Below are 15,457 nucleotides of genomic sequence, written 5' to 3' on the forward strand. Positions count from 1 at the left end.
GACGGCTTAAAATAGCCGTCAAATGGGCGTCTTCAAGGTGTCATGTGTCATCTGGAAAGTACCTATATCGGTCTGAAAGGCTTCGTTAGATCATTGTTAATTATGTTTCATCGTTTCTTCTACACCCAATTACGAACATAAATAGTATTCTATAAAACTGACTAACACTAGAACTATCGATAATCAACGTGCACCTATCCAAATCAAATCGATAAGAATGATAGTTTCACGGAACTATAAAAATTCAAAAACACTTAATTACCTCATTGACATATTGTAATAAAATTACCGGCAACAATCTGGTGAAATGCACAGGTATAACATTTCAATTATTTTTTTTTACAAAAATTTAGTTTAAACGTCATTTCAACTGTTTTCGTCGTTCCAGTCAGCGCCAGATCGGCGGGGGGAGGGGCAGCAGGGCCTGCTACCCCGGGGTAAGCCTTCAGTTTATGTAAAAAGAATAATTGAATCATATTTTGTATACTATTTCCCTTTTTCAATAATTAGAAATCTTAGTAAATGGAGAAATAAATTGGACCACAGTTATTAAATTATAACGAAGCATTGTTCGTTACAAACAAGCCTCCGTTACTATTTAATATTATTTAGAATAAATGTCAATTTTGGAAGATTTATGTACTTTATTGTATGTTTTATTACACAAATTTTTCGCCGCCCCTCCTCCCCCTGCGCTTTTCAATTTTGGTTTGATATCCCAGGGCCCCAAAAAATCTTAATCCGAGCCTGGTTCCAGTGTAAATGGAGAAATAAATTGGACCACAGTTATTAAATTATAACGAAGCATTGTTCGTTACAAACAAGCCTTTGTTACTATTTAATATTATTTAGAATAAATGTCAGTTTTTGAAGATTTATGTACTTTATTATATGTTTTATTACACAAATTTTTCGCCGCCCCTCCTCCCCCCTCCGCTTTTCAATTTTGGTTTGATATCCCAGGGCCCCAAAGAATCTTAATCCGAGCCTGGTTCCAGTGTTAATCGAGTAACATAATCCGTAATAAATAGTCCACAAATTACATTGCTCGACAAAACATAAGAATATTCTCCCCCCCATTTTTTTTTTCAAAATTTGTCCATCAGACAGTTGGCCGCTGTCATAATCCAGCATCTGAAATCCCGTATTTTCCGCGGCGTAAAAACGTGACGGTGAACTAAACGCACGGGACGATCGACAGCTGGAACGGTAACCAACGGTGTGGCACAGAGCCGTGATATTCGATTCGGTTGAAAATCCCAGGAGCGAATTCCAGGGTACTGTATTTGGCGCGCGTGGTCCGTCACGAGAAGAGCCCGCTGCTGCTCCCGACTGTTGGGTAGTTTAACTCTCGCCCAGGGGCGGGTCCCTGCCCTTCGTCAATAAGAGCCACACGCTCCCTCATATCCATTTATTTCGTCTATCCGTTCCTCAACTTCGACGTCGCCTCTTGCCGGCATCCATTGCTACTACCACGCTTCGTCCTCATTTACGTTCATCTCCCGTACACTCTCCTCAATCTTCCCTATCCTCCCCTGGCCCCTTCCCACCACCATCCATCCCGTATAATCAGTCGTCTCCCTATCCGTTTCTCTCCCTTACACCGTCCTCATTTCCTTCCTCTCCAACTAAATCACATTCTTCCGCCTTCTCTTACTCGTTTCACCCGCGACAACTTATCCTGGCTCTCCTACTGCCCCTCCATCCCCATCCACGCCCCTCGTTCTCTTAAATTTCATCCCTCTACACCCTCCCCGCCCATCGTTTCTCCGTCTCCCACCCGGGATTCGTCGCGCGGAGCTTTTTTCGGGCGGTCTCCAAATAGTATATACCTAGCGTCCCCGAGGAACCACCATCGTCCTATAGTATCTACCTGCCCAACCATACATACTATTCAGAGATCGTAAGCTGTCGACGAATCAAATTACCTGGATCACCTCGAACCACAATGTTCATTATTATCCAAGACGATCCCATCTGTGAGTCATATCCTGACGAATAACACGAAGGAAACACATCGGGGTAGAATGTGACGGAACGATAACCCGAACCGTTGTTCAGTTTCCTAGATACTCGGGGCATCATACGATCTCTGCACAGTAGGTATATACCGTCGCGACGCCTAGCGAACACCCGCCCGAGAGCGGATATATACGGAGCCAGCCGGAGGAGCTAGTTCTCTCGGCAGTGAGCCACGAATATGCGCCCAAGGTGAATCCTGATGAACGTATCATCGATCGGTGGTGGTTGCTTAACCGCCTGCCGCCGCCGCCGTCGCCACTGCCTCCATCCAGCCAGCCAGCTCTCTTCTCGGTCCACGCGTGTGTACTTACGCGCAAAAAGAGACGCGCTCTGGGCATTCCCGCGTGGTGCCTTTGACGCGAGGCTACCCGTCTCTCTTTCTGTGGCTGTATTGCTTCCGACTATCCGTAGCAACATCCTTACGAGTCTTTCGAAGCTGACGCATGGGATATCCCTAGTGACACACGTTGTGGGATAATCGTATAGACGACACCTCCTCCTCTCCTCTCTCTCTGTGTGTGTGTGTGTGTGTGTGTGTGTGTATGTGTTGGGTCCAGAGCTACGCAGATAGCACCTGGGAGGAAACAGGGATTCGGTAGAGGCAAGAGGAGGACGGACCAGGGGGTGCTCGGGTGGATGAGAGGGGGGAGGGATGAGGGGTGGCCAGAGGGAGGTGACTTTTATCGATTGTCCGTGGTGAGAGACACGAGATACCCGGAGGAGACGTGTGCCACCGGGATTCGAGAGCCGCGAGGATCCTCTCTCCGTTAAGCAGCCAGCGACACGCAGAATCAATTTTCGCGTGTCGGTCCCACGCGTTCGCGCGCGCGAGAGAGAGATCATACGGATGACTTTGAAACCGGCGACCCGTGACGACGCGAGTCCCTCACGGCTGGTGGTGGTGTTTTCCAGCGGCGAGACCGAGAAGGGCGGCTCGCCGCGGGGGTGACTAATGAGAGGAGCAAGATCGTCGTGGAGAAAGTGCGTGGTGATCGGTTGACAAGATACGTTCGGTGCACGGCTGATTTTTTTGTGGTGATTCTCAGCGAGACAAGAGAAGATTACACCTGACATTTCATTCCCGTGATCGATGTAAGTATCCTTCGGAGTGTGGCTTTGTTTGGTTGTGCGGCTGTGCTATCTCCGATGATGTGGAAATATGGTTTCACTTGGAAACGTTGAATATTTGCGATAGAGTATTTGTACGCGAGGAAAAAATTGGGGGAATTTTTTAGGGTGTTTAGCAGCGGATACATCGGGAGCATGGTCACTGGAGCTTCTGAGTGCAAATTGGCTTTGTTAAGTGTCTGTGTTGTCTGTGACGATGTGGAAATATGGTTTTACTTGGAAACGTTGAATATTTGCGATAGAGTATTTGGGGTGGAATTGAAGGTAATGTACGCGAGGAAAAAATTGAGGGAATTTTTTAGGGTGTTTAGTAGCAAAGAAATCGAGAGCATGGTTACTGGAGCTTCTGAACGCAAATTGGCTTTGTTAAGTGTCTGTGTTGACTGTGACGATGTGGAAATATGGTTTTACTTGGAAACATTGAATATTTGCGATAGAGTATTTGGGGTGGAATCGAAGGTAATGTACACGAGGAAAAAATTGGGGGAATTTTTAAGGGTGTTTAGTAACGGAGAAATCTGAACACGGTTACTAGAGCTTATGAACACGAACTGTTCCATGGTTAACGTTCTTTACTTGACATTTATCAAACGTGCTACTGCGTTCCAGTCTCTTGAAACTGCGAGGAGATTGGCGGTTTATCGAGCGTCCGTGTTATCGTAGCTGGAATTGAGCAGACAGGAAATGTCGGCTGTAGCGGCGTGTGGTTTTTTTTTCATCAAAAATTCGATATCTGGCTAATGTCAGAACACCGTTTGACCCATTTCACAGCTGGGAAAAGCAATGATTTTTGGGAACGGCGAGAGATATTGAGAAAGCGTGCATAACATTCGCAATGTGTTGTGAAACGACAACTGTTCTTGAATGTAGATCAGAGGTTCTCAAACTTTTTCAATTTTGTACCACATAATCAAAAAATATATGTACCACCATAAAACTATTTCTTGATTAAAAATCAATACATCCCAAATGGAGTGTTTATAATCAAAGAATAAAACATTTGAAATTTATTTTATTTAATTATATTTGTAAATTAAACTTTTACATTATAATAAAATATAGTAAATGGTGGGTAATAATGCATGAGCAAATATTAAGAAGATTATTGGTGAGAATTAATGCGAAAGATAAGCCTGTTTCATTGAACATGTTTAATATTAATTATTTATTATTTTCAAATAAATAAGTAATATTTTTTAACAAAAAGGTTCCAAAGATTGTGTGTAAAAATTGTACCACCAACAATAACATAATGTATCACAGTTTGAGAAACGCTGATGTAGATCATTGTCATTCGTGGTGGGTAAAGAATGGATATAGTAACAAAATAATGGGAATACCGTTCAATATGTTAACATTGGAGAATATAGCAGCTCATTCGTTGCGCCGATTACGTGATCGGGCTATGGCGTAATTTTAAATAACCGTGTCGGGTAATATAATTACCATTATCGATCTTTCACACGCGTCGTTCGTCTAGAAATACACGGAAAATTGGTGGAAAATTTTCCCGAGTATTTGTGCTCCGTGCCGTCAGAAATGTGGATTTTTATTAGTCTAGTTTCAATTAGTTTAACAATTGATAAATTTAATATCAATCAAGGAGTCGATAATGTTTTCCGACCAAAACCGAAATGATAAAATAGCATTTAATCTACAATTTATGAAAATGTATAAAAATATTATTCTCTTTTAGAGTGTAAGTAATTAACTCGGGTAATTAAATCATCAGGTAATTAACATAGATCGCAATTTTAATTAGAGAACGTACAACTGTTGAGTGGGTATCCAATCTACAAGAGTTCATAACCTTTTTAAACGATGAAGTGATTAAAAATATAATATCTTTATTTTATGTAAAACAGTATAAACATTTTACATTCTTGTTCGAGTTAATTGTTTAAGTGAAATTTTTTAACTTCTATCTTCAACAGTGTGTAATTTTCAAAATGTACGCCCGTAATTTATTAGAATTTTTTATTCTTGACCAGTGTGCAAGGTATAAATAAATGTTCTACAATCGTGCATTTCGGGTCAACGTCTGAAGGAATTCGATTAGATATTTCCGCAGAGTTCTAATACTTAATTGGTCGGATGTGTCACGGAATCAGAAGCGAAAACGAGGATCTCTGTGACCGGTCTCGTTCAATTGTTCATTAGAAATAGAATGTTTCTCAGAATGGCGTACTTTCGCGAGACCGTAATCTCTCGATGTGACGTAATGATTGCGTCACGAATGTCACGATTTCACAATACCATTTCGTGCCGATAAACCCAGGTAACGACACCTGACTTCAGATCGGTAATTCCTTCGTTGTATCGTCCAACCTGCACGTGCTAGAGAAGATGAAGACGAAGCTCTCTGCCCATCTTCTTCATCATTAAAACTCGTTAGAAAAATTGAGTAATTAGAAAACACGACTTGAACAGTTTTGAACGCTAGCATGCGAATAATTTCAAATTGTTTATGCATCCACATTTCGTTTCAAATCGGTTTGCATTGTTATAAATGGACCACAGATATATACTCTGGTTATTGTACAAAAATCGAAATGAACAAAAATATTATTTCAACGATTAAGTGGTTAGTTAAGTTAGAATAAAAATATTAATATTATAATTATATATATGTATATCTACGGTCTACTAATAAGTTTTGCTTCACAGACGAATAATTTCGATTCTTTTGATGCATCAATTTATACATATATCTAGATGCCATTTTAGATAGTTGAATTCGTTTAAATTATTTTCCTATTCGTCGTTTATAATTTAAAGTATCGACTGGTTATATGTATAACTGTATGTACATACTCACATTGCACGATGGTATATATCGTCATACATATGTATTTGAAAACAGGAACAGTTACGTTGATAGATACTGAAACCGATATCGATCGATCGATCGACTTAATTGGCAAGTCGTACAGCTGTCTGTCAAGTACTTGCATTCCTGAGGACGGAGCGCTGTCGAGAGGCAACAAGAACCACTAAGAGACATAGAATTCTCGTTAGTTGTCGGTTAAAAACGTCATACTGGAGGTCAAGCAGATACACTTTTGAAACGGAACCTTGATGCATATTTTTATTGGCCTTATGACCGTTGACGTTTCATCGACAGATTATATTAATGCTTTAGAGTCTATAATTTGGATCTAATTAAACCTTAAACAATTACAGTCATTTGATAGTATAAGAGAATTCACAGTAGGTACTTGCACTAATCTTTATCATTATCGTAAACGTGTGAATTATTGGAGCTTATAAATTCTTCAGAAATATTTTTTATTGTCATTTTGATTGCAGTATAATTTTCCTTGAAAATGTAACTCTCGTTAGATATTCGAGTGAAACTTAATCTTGTCTTTACACGTCTTTGTGGATGTAAGTTTATATAACGATTCCTTGTTCTAGCAGAGTTTTATCTTGACTAATTAGATATTTGAATTTATTTTATACAATCATGACGAGACGTTACTGAAACCAAAGAATGTCTCTTGTCGTCTTGTATGAAAGCACAGAAACTGTTGTATACCAACGTTAATCTTGTACATATAATACTAGTATTAGTCATCCCGTTACTTTCCGATACCTATTTCCAACCTAGCGAATCAATCGTCAAACAGTGAACATCCCAGATTCTTTCCTCTATGATCTCATCCTTTCCCTATTACTCATCCTCGAACTTCACCCTAAAGATATCCCCCACTCTCCAAATTACTAAACCTATACAATATACATGTATTTCTGTGTAAAATCAGCATTACTTCTCCAGACACACTCCGTATAACTGTCTAGAACCGACTTTGTATTATATTTATTGTACGTGTAAATGTATGTCACTTTAAATTCCGTACTCGTACTGAGTTCTTATTAAATATAATAAAATAATTAGTCAACGGAATACAACAAAACTATAGAATGTTAGTTTATACTCCGGTGTACGTGTAATAAAAATATTTTTAAAATTGACCATTCGTATTTTGCATATACATAGTATCTTATCAAAAGAAGTAAAAAAATATGTTAGTAAATTGTAGATCTGGGTATATTAACTATTCTTCGATTTATAAGACAAATTTTTCTTTTGGTTTCTGAAGCATCGATGCTTTCTCAGGTCTTTCGCTTTGTCGTCTAAGGTGTTAATTACACGTGAATATCTATATTTTTTAACTGTGTCTGTAAATGGTAGATCAAAGTGATGCACGTAAATCTACAAAAGAGGATTTGTGCTTACTTAAGTACACCGCGGATTTACTATACTATACAGTAAAGGACAGAATTTCCATCGAGTTCAATAAATATTTCATTTCATTTTCAACCTGCTAAAATGGTTAAAAAGTACGAATTTTACTTCTGCCTGTATAAATTCCTTTTCAAAATTCCATCTTGCATAAAGATCCGCAGTCCACTTATAACCTATAATGCAACTAATAAAAACCTCAGTCTATTCATAAGAGTTATTCGGAATATAGGTTCTTCGTATCTATTTGAAAAACCTAAATCGGTATCATAATAGTTTTCAAGCCCTGCCCACAACATCCAATCGCTTTTAAAAAAAATCTAATTTAACATCTGAATAACATCAGTGAGACGCGTGTGTATGTCATGTGTATTTTTTTATCGCTGCAGTCCAGAAACTTTATCGTCGTGGTACGTAAGGATAAATCGGATCGAAACGTAACGCGTCGATTCCACCCCCCGTGACACGCGACCGCGAACGGTTCAGTAATCTCACGCGAACCCCGTCGCCGATACTCGATCCGCGCCGCGAAAGGGCGAAAAAAAGAAAAATAAAAAGAAAACACCGAATCCACGGAAGTTCAGGTGTGCCACGAGGGAAGGGGTCGTCAGGGAGGACGTTCGCAGAACAGGGACAGAGAAACGAGAGTAACGGAGTGCCGTTCAAATTGCGCTGAGTCGCGTCGAGAGAGCACTTAATTCGCGCTTGTCGAGTGATCGCTCTCAATATTCCGGAAAAAAGGGTGGGGGACGTGGCGGGGATGGGAGGAAGAACGATGAGAGGAGAAACACGGAGACGGACACACAGAGAGTCGAGGGAGAGGGCCCCGTAGGGAGAAGGGAGTATGAATAACAGAGGGACAGAAGGAAAAAAAGAAAAGAAAAAAAAAAATAGATAAATGAACGAAGAGTTCCTCGATTGACATTAACGACGACAAAGAGAGAAAGAGACATTATCCAGTTGAGAGGATCAGCGAGATCCTGTGACGCGCGATGTAGCTAGTTAGGCATCGTCGTTTGCGACCGTCGCGTGCCTCTGATGCCCGACGACGCGTCATCGTGTGGTTTCGTTTGATGCAGGTGTAACAACGTGACCCTGGTGAAGGCGATCGGCGAACAGAATAGTTTCGACTGATTCGAAGTCGTGGTTAATGTCACGGGCGTGACGATACTGCTGGGCTGAAGAGGAAGTGGACGAACGAATCGGAGACGTTGGTGTGGGCGCTGCTGACGCGAAAGGAACGGATGAAGACGGGGAAACTATGCTGGCACGTTGCTCAACACCGTTTTCGGTCGAAGGTAAGAGGAAGATCTGTTGGTTTTTTGGTGTTGTTGTTGTTTGGTCCGAGTTATTAGAAAGTCTGGTCGCTTTCGGTGTGATATAACGTTCGATAATGTGGTTTAATGTGATAGGATTGTTACGTACATTAATGGATATAAGGATCGCGTCGTACGGAAAGTTCCGGACGATTTGGAACATAGAATTGCGGTTCAGAATTTGTTGTTTCTACTTTACTTCGTTAAGGCGAGTTTGGACTTTGTCCACACTGAATGGTGTGAAGATGGATTTACACCTTTTCAGTTTGAACGATCATCGCAGATAATTCGTAGGGAAATATTCTTTTCATTTGCATTTCATCCCAATGTGAAGATCCAAAGTGACGAATAAACAAAGTAGAGCGAGTCTCCACTTTTGATGAATTTTGGGGATTCTGGATGAATCATCTGCGATGCACATCCAGAGTGTGGAAGTGTAAATTCACCTTTAACAAATGTAGTTTCTACTTCTTCTTGCAATTTCTGATTTTTTAGGGGTTTTGTTATAACAAAACTCTTATCTTTTTAGCTAGAAATCTTGTTAGGTTTTTCACTCTTCTGTTTTCAGAGGCTTTCTCTAACATGGAATCTATCCAAGAGAGGAAGAAATGATTCTCTTGAAAGTATGATACCTAAAGCGAATAGCATAAAATTTTCCAATCACATTGAGGTAGGGTTTTTCATACTTTTAATGTAACGTGTGACTGAATACTTATTACGTGTATGTCTTACAAAAAGCAGAAATTGAATTCCCACTTATATTCAGTAGAGAATAATGTATATTACGTTAATTACATTAAACGACTTTTTCTTTCGTCGCTGAAAATGGTGTTAAAGACTTTAGTGACTGAAATGGTATGAACTTTTCGGACCTAATATTTAGGACACTTGTCGAATATGCAGTAAATCGTAATAAGGCATTACAAAATTTCTGAAACAGTCTAAAATAAATATTGTCTAAAATAAATATAATTAAATTCCTGAAACAGTCTAAAATAAATATTGTCTAAAATAAATATAATTAAATTTCTGAAACAGTCTAAAATAAATATTGTTTAAAATAAACATAATTAAATTTCTGAAACAGTCTAAAATAAATATTGTTTAGGGGATGTTAAAACTCGATGGACAAGGCTGACGCTATTTAAATGAAATAGCTTACGCTATTTCTGACATAAAGTAATAAAAGTGGTCTAAAGAATATACAATAATAATAATGTGAAATTTCTTCGTACAGACTAGGCGTCCCAACACTTGTGAGCGGTATTTATTTAAGTGTATTTATTGTAATCTAAGCATTCGATTTAAAAATATTTTAATTTGTCCCTCGGTCTCAGATCGACACAGTGGTAAAAAAATTAGTACAACGACGAGGTAAATAGTTAATTTTGCAACTTCTTTAAAATAAAAGTCACGGAGCCTCAATTTATCTACACATAACATCATTTCTTACAAAACGAGGATCCTAACTGTCCAACTTCCATTTTAACTGGGTTTTGTAAGATGATAGTGCACAGATTCCAAATGATATGCATGAAATATTCGATGTAGACAATCAATAATAAAGATATAAATAATTAAAGTTACGCACCTTTAAAATGTACTATGAATATAAGTCAAACTTATCCAAGTATACTTTGCCAACGCAACTTCGATAACTTTCACTTATATTCATAAAGTTTGTAACTACAATTGTTTATATCTTTAACATTATCGAGTGTCTATACTTAATATTTCACATACATATATCATTAGGAACCTGTATACTAGTATCTTAAGGTCGGACAACTAGGGTCCTTCCCTTATTAGAAGAAAAATGTGTCAAATTGATACAAGGGATGGGTGATGGTTAACAAAAATTTATTAGAAGAAATGTTAATTTTTCGATGTAAACGAAATAACGTGCAGTACGCAGGAAAGAAGTTAAAACGAACCTCGGATGTATTTCGTGGGAAATACTACGAGGGACGTTATTATCGGCAGACCGGAAATTATGAAATATCGGCGAATCAGTTATTTAATTTCCGCCAATCACCGCTTCGTTTCATCGTCCAACTCACCCTCCCGTTTCTACAAATAATCTTTTGCGTATCGCGTATAGCTTTGGCTAGTGGTGCCAACGATGAAAATTCACCTTTACAAGCTCAGATGTAACATTTTAATATATTAAGTAGGAACTTCCGGTACATTGAAGTTCCGACATCGCATGAACCGTAGATTTCAATCTCTTCCTCAGTTGGATTTCCGAAACAAATCTGCAATATTTTTTCGATTTATTATTAATTTAATATACTAGAAGTTTTTGAATCATTAATACGTTTTTTTTTAATCTCCTAAATTTTATGAAAATAATTATAAAAGAGTATAATATAACTTATAAAGAGAATAATAATAACAGTATTTATTATTTAACGATCGTACACCGTTCAATAAATTGTTGCATTATCATTTCCTGGCATTAAACTTGGGTTAAGGAAGTATACTTAAATGTCGCTTGATCGTTGTATATGTAAACTGCTGGTATCAAATTGATTTCAAGTTTATAAAGAATATAATTAAAAATTCAAGTCTGTGTTTGAGTGGAATTAACCTGAACGGTGCACGAAGGTTAAATGTAAAAGTGATATCTCTACATTAGTGTTTCAATTATACCTGCAAGGACTGCATAAAAAATGCAAATATTACGAATTGCATTTGAAAATAAAATTACTTTTGTGAATATGTTTCACTTGATTTATAAAAATATACCTTGAAAAAAGTGTATTATTTGAAGAATTATTAAATGTGTTATAGTACTTCTTTATCTATCGTATCAAAATTAAGACATTCCAACTAATTAAAGAAAAACAAACCATTCTACTGTGTTCCCTTGGCCTAAAAAGTTATTCGATCCCTTCACGTTTTAATATGAGCCGTTAATTCGCCAAAGTGCCTAACTCCACAAAAATTAACAAGGAAATTTATTTTAACACTAGAACTACCAGCATTGAATGTATGCTGAGTTAAATTGTGTAACATATTAATACGTGTAATATACAATGCATTATAGCTTAGTATACTATAATATATAAGCAATTCGAGGTTAACATAAATTCCGGTGAAAGTATCTCCAGGATTTCAATAATTGTAAAATAAAAAATCTGGAATTCGGCATTTTTACGGGTTAGGTAGTTCCAGTGTTAAATATTAAGTGTATCAAATATGTAATTCACCATTCTTTTCCAAAAACTGTTAACATAGTTTAAATTTTAAACATTTTTCTAGTCTCTTCATTTTTCAAAATGACCGGCTAACATTGTAGAACGAGGCCAAATATCACACAACCGTCAAAAACTTCTGATTTCCTCGAAAATAAGTGTTGAATTTAACAAAATATAGTGAATAGCTAATTGGTAGGTGCACCTAATACAAAAAGTTAAACACCAACCAAGTGTGCTTTGGGCGTTAAAACTTGCCAAAATTCAAAAACCAGGAATTAATCTCTTAAACCTGTGAACAGTTCCTCTATTAACTCGCAACTTCTACACATAGCTTGCTTTTCCAAACGGGGAAACACCGTGAAAATTGGAAAATTCAGCTTTTCTCTTACAAAGCTACAGGGTATCCTTGTACAAAAATTCACAAAAGCACCAATGGTAATTATAAGCATCACTAGAGAGAGAGAGAGAGAGAGAGAGAGAGAGAGAGAGAGAGAGAGAGAGAAATCATTCCCAAGGAACGACGTTCAAAAAGGTTAGGTCGCGTCTCAATTATCCACGTGCACATTATTTCTAGTAACGAAAACGAAAAAAAAAAATTAAAGAAAAAAAACATTTAATTCGGTACCTGAACGACGTTACCGATCACGCGATCCATTCCAGGAACGATCTAAAACGATCGACGCCCGGCCTAGGCACGGCGAACGTCGCGTGAAATGCTGTGCGTGTGACGACCTTTTTCCTTCCAGGATATATCGAGCGGCTATACGAGGAAACCACGGAGTAATGATCAGAGCTACGCGGTCTGGGCTGTTGACCGCGAATACGAGACAGGCGAGTCGCCCTGGGCACCAGTCCCGGCTCGGCGGTTTCTACCTGACCGGTAATCTACTGCTGCGAGTTCTGCTCAGCCTTTGCTACATCACCGGCACCTGTTCCGGCTGGAGGGACAGAATGCCGCGCGGCACCAAGGAGCTACAGTCAGCGCTCGGCCGACCGTCCCAGCTCGGCTACTGCGATCTGGAGAAGTCCTGCGATTGGCTGTGGAATCAGACGTTGGGATTGAAGCGTGTCACACCGGCGCGTAGTAGATTCGGCCCGAGAACGGACGCCAGCCACTTGGAGTATGGTAAGACAAGGGGATATGCTTAGGGTATACAGTCTGTTCCACGTGAAAAAGTACGGCAGTGTTTCTATCAGACACAATTTACAAGGGAAGGCACGGAAGTGTACCCCTCCGATTTTTATGAAACTTCGTATGTCTGTTAAGCAGTTAATAATAAGGGATACGTATTTTTTTTTATCGGCTGAGACGCGACTTTAAGGGGTGAAACCACCACTCGAAGTTTTGATGTATACATTCTTTTGCGCTGGATTATTTTTTTCCGCACCTTCTATGACTTTAGCTTTTGGTTCTCCTTACCAGCTGTGAGGAGGAGGGGTTTTTGCTAACGATGGACCTAGTTCGACATACTTGTGATACATATATATTTATATATATATATATTTCCTTTGTTTTTAGTGATATGAAGATATGTTCAAAGCACAATTTGAATGGTTCTGAAAGAGGAATACTTATCGTGGAAGAAACAAATTTTTTATGGTCATTTTTTGCGTGTTTTTTTAAGGGCGTCGGTACTTTTTTGAAAGAAAACGTATATATATTTTTCTATTGTGTCTTGTATTAGATGGAAAGATCTATTCGAATATACCTGCGTTATGAACTTAAACACGAAAAAAGTGATCTACTTCAGAAAGATAATACGATAAATTAGACTGCGAATTTTATGCATTTACGTAATATTAAATTGTACAAAATTTAGTACAGTAAATAGCTTCGGAACGTTTATTCAGGTTTCCGTTCTATTTCGAACCTTCTAGAAACCTTTAACAGAGTAAATAAACTTTTTTGTGCGTCCACCTTCGAGAAATTAATCCGTATAATTCTAAATTTGCATAAATATCAGCAGTCTACCGACAAACAATTTAACGTAAATATATCAATTAATAGTCGAAATGTTCGAGTTCCCGGCTGCATTTAAGTAGTAATCGATTACTAAATCGAAAAAGGCGAAACATTCCGCTGAAATAACGTTTAGACTTCATGCATTTATGGAATACAATTTTCGGTATAAATGAGTGTACATTCGTGAGTTAATGTAAAATCACAGAAAATTTGATTTCGCGTATATGCGAACGACAATTAAATTTTCGAAATTCAATTTTATATTTTATGTAGGTCACTTTTTGTGGTACACCGGCGGTGGTAACCTTCAAATGTGGTCCACCACGATTCCACGTACTGGCTCGCGTTGTATGTTGGAATTAGCGTTGTATCAGGTCGAGATGAGGGACGGTCTTATCAATTTGGTCATAATCACAAACAACACAAGCTCAATTGCCGCGGAGAAGCCAGGAAATAATCATGCAAGGTACGTAGTCAATGTTCCAGCACCGATACAAGAAACGAATGATTACCACTAGAAATACCACCATTGAATGTATACTAAATTAAATTGTATAATAATACAGAGAATTAATTGAAATTAATTGGAAATACAGAGTGTAACAAAAATGTTGGAGGACCCGGAAATAAGACATTCGTGAGGCAATTTGGAACAAGATTTTCCTTAGCAAAAATGTTATCCGAGGCTTTGTTAACGAGATATTAACGAAAAACCCCGGCCAATCAGAGCGCGAGTCTGTCAGCCGAGTTTTGTTACTACGCACTGCGATTGGTAGCCAACGTTACCGCGGGAACTCGGCTGGCAGACTCGCGCTCTGATTGGTCGGGGGTTTTTGTTAATATCTCGTTAACAAAGACTCGGATAACATTTTTGCTAAGGAAAAACTTGTTTCAAATTACCTTCCGAGTGTCCCATTTCAGGGATCTGCAACATTTATGTTACACGCTGTATAATACAATCTAGCATAATATAGCATATAATAAAATCTGTACTTCATTAAAAGCTAATATTAACTTCGTCAAAAGCACCATTATAATGTTGGTAATGGTAAAATAGTAAATCTGTAATCCGTCATTTTGACGGGTTTGGTAGTTCTAGCGTTAACCGTTGCAACAACTACTAATAAAATTGCGATGTGTACATTACAGATGGGAAATGACACGGTTCAATTTAGGCGCAATCAGTCAGCCGCATCAACTGTTGCTGGAAATTTCGGTACCTTATCCGAACTCCAGCATTGCTGTTGATAACATTCGTTTGGTCGACTGTTTCCCTGGTAACTGTTATTCTCTTTACAGAGTAAACGCCTGAAAAACATTTTCTATACTCGAATGCATGCATATAGAAAATCATTTTTATTTAATTAACCCTTTAGTTACTGGACAAAATTATGCACCTTTTCGTGGATAGAGTATATCTGTTGTTATTATTAAGTAATATGATAACACTAATGGAATATTTGTTCGCATGTTTCACGACAGTAAACAAAGAAAAAGCTGTTATATTACCGTTACGTCCTGAAAATTCACTTTCTGGAAAGCACGGCAGTAGCTACATAGAAGGTTAAATCTTTCAATATGA

At 38.3% G+C, this 15,457-nt stretch overlaps 1 protein-coding gene across 1 annotated transcript in view; it reads left to right on the forward strand.

The window, feature by feature from the left end:
- Positions 1–12,529: 12,529 nt before the first annotated feature.
- The window catches only part of LOC107186159 (ALK tyrosine kinase receptor), a 32,290-nt gene continuing 29,362 nt past the window's right edge, over positions 12,530–15,457 (forward strand). Inside the window, exons 1-3 of the mRNA XM_015573972.1 lie at positions 12,530–13,038; positions 14,149–14,341; positions 15,025–15,152. Coding sequence (XP_015429458.1) covers positions 12,696–13,038; positions 14,149–14,341; positions 15,025–15,152 — 664 coding nt within the window. The 5' untranslated portion in view covers positions 12,530–12,695. The remainder of the gene's footprint in view (positions 13,039–14,148; positions 14,342–15,024; positions 15,153–15,457) is intronic.

Source organism: Dufourea novaeangliae, unplaced genomic scaffold, assembly GCF_001272555.1.
Source record: "Dufourea novaeangliae isolate 0120121106 unplaced genomic scaffold, ASM127255v1 scaffold76, whole genome shotgun sequence".
Classification (NCBI taxonomy): Eukaryota; Metazoa; Arthropoda; class Insecta; order Hymenoptera; family Halictidae; genus Dufourea; species Dufourea novaeangliae.